Here is a 1210-nt window from a genome sequence, read left to right on the forward strand (position 1 = left end):
GGTGGCCATTGTTCCTTATTCTTGCAGTTGGGTCTCTAATATGATTGTATGCACCTAACAAATCACCTGTCTGCTCCCTGCTCTTTCTGGACCAGGCCCCCCACCAGGGATGTACCCTTCTGTCCACTATGGCTCAGGACAACCCACTAACGCACCCACTGGTGAGACACACACACACACACACACACACACACACACACACACACACACACACACACACACACACACACACACACACACACACACAAACACTATTTACAGTAATGATAAAACTCCCTAAGTGGTGGTTCCTGATGTGAGGTGTGATAACAGCTATGACAGTGAAAACAAGAGGGGGGGGGTTACAGAACAGTCATGTGATACAGTACGTTGCCAAGACTGCGGACTGGAACATCCCATAATATCACCGTCCACCTCAGGGGTTCTGAATGGCGGTTCTATGTGGTCTGAGCAGGTTCTGGTTCTATGTTGTGGTTCTGTAGTGACCCAGGTGGTGGTGGTCCAGCAGCCCCTGTTGACGGACGTGTCCGGTCAGACGTCCTGTCCCCACTGCCAGACCCAGGTCGTCACGGAGACCCGATACACCAACGGACTGCTGACATGGTTGATCTGCGGGGCGCTCGGGATATTCCTGTGAGGACACACACACACACACACACACACACACACACACACATGTGTTAGCTAATGCTAACTTTACCTCAATTCTTGAGGTAGTTTAAATTACAGTAGCTGAACTTTCTCTTTCTCTCTCTCTCTCTCTGTCTCTCTCTCTCTCTCTCTCTCTCTGTCTCTCTCTCTCTCTCTCTCTCTCTCTCTGTCTCTCTCTCTCTCTCTCTCCAGGTGTTGGCCGTGCTGTTTCATCCCTTTCTGTGTGGACGCCTGTAAAGACGTGGAGCATCACTGTTCCAACTGCCATCGGGTCATCTATGTCTACAAACGCATGTGAAGCACACACACACATTCATACTATCTCTATCTCTCTCTCTCTCTCTCTCTCTCTCTCTCTCTCTCTCTCACACACACACACACACACACACACACACACACACACACACACACACACACACACACAGGCCTGGTCAGTCCTGTGCGTGCTCATCTTGAGGACACTAGTTAAGAGGAGCAGATCAGCTGGAGTGTGCTGGAAGCTGCTAGCAGCAGTGAGGAGTGTGGAAGCGCAAGGCCACCGCATGAACGGACATGTTAA

General features: G+C 50.7%; 1 protein-coding gene across 1 annotated transcript in view; it reads left to right on the top strand.

The window, feature by feature from the left end:
* Window positions 1-979, top strand: part of LOC311327221 (lipopolysaccharide-induced tumor necrosis factor-alpha factor homolog) — a gene marked incomplete at its 5' end in the record, with an annotated part of 2353 nt that extends 1374 nt beyond the window's left edge. Inside the window, 3 exons of the mRNA XM_084460255.1 lie at window positions 96-161; window positions 483-633; window positions 844-979. Of these exons, the coding sequence (XP_084316381.1) occupies window positions 96-161; window positions 483-633; window positions 844-949 (323 nt within the window). The 3' untranslated portion in view covers window positions 950-979. The remainder of the gene's footprint in view (window positions 1-95; window positions 162-482; window positions 634-843) is intronic.
* Between the last annotated feature and the right edge of the window lie 231 nt (window positions 980-1210).

Source organism: Borostomias antarcticus (genome assembly GCF_949987555.1).
Source record: "Borostomias antarcticus genome assembly, chromosome: 31".
NCBI classification, from domain to species: Eukaryota; Metazoa; Chordata; class Actinopteri; order Stomiiformes; family Stomiidae; genus Borostomias; species Borostomias antarcticus.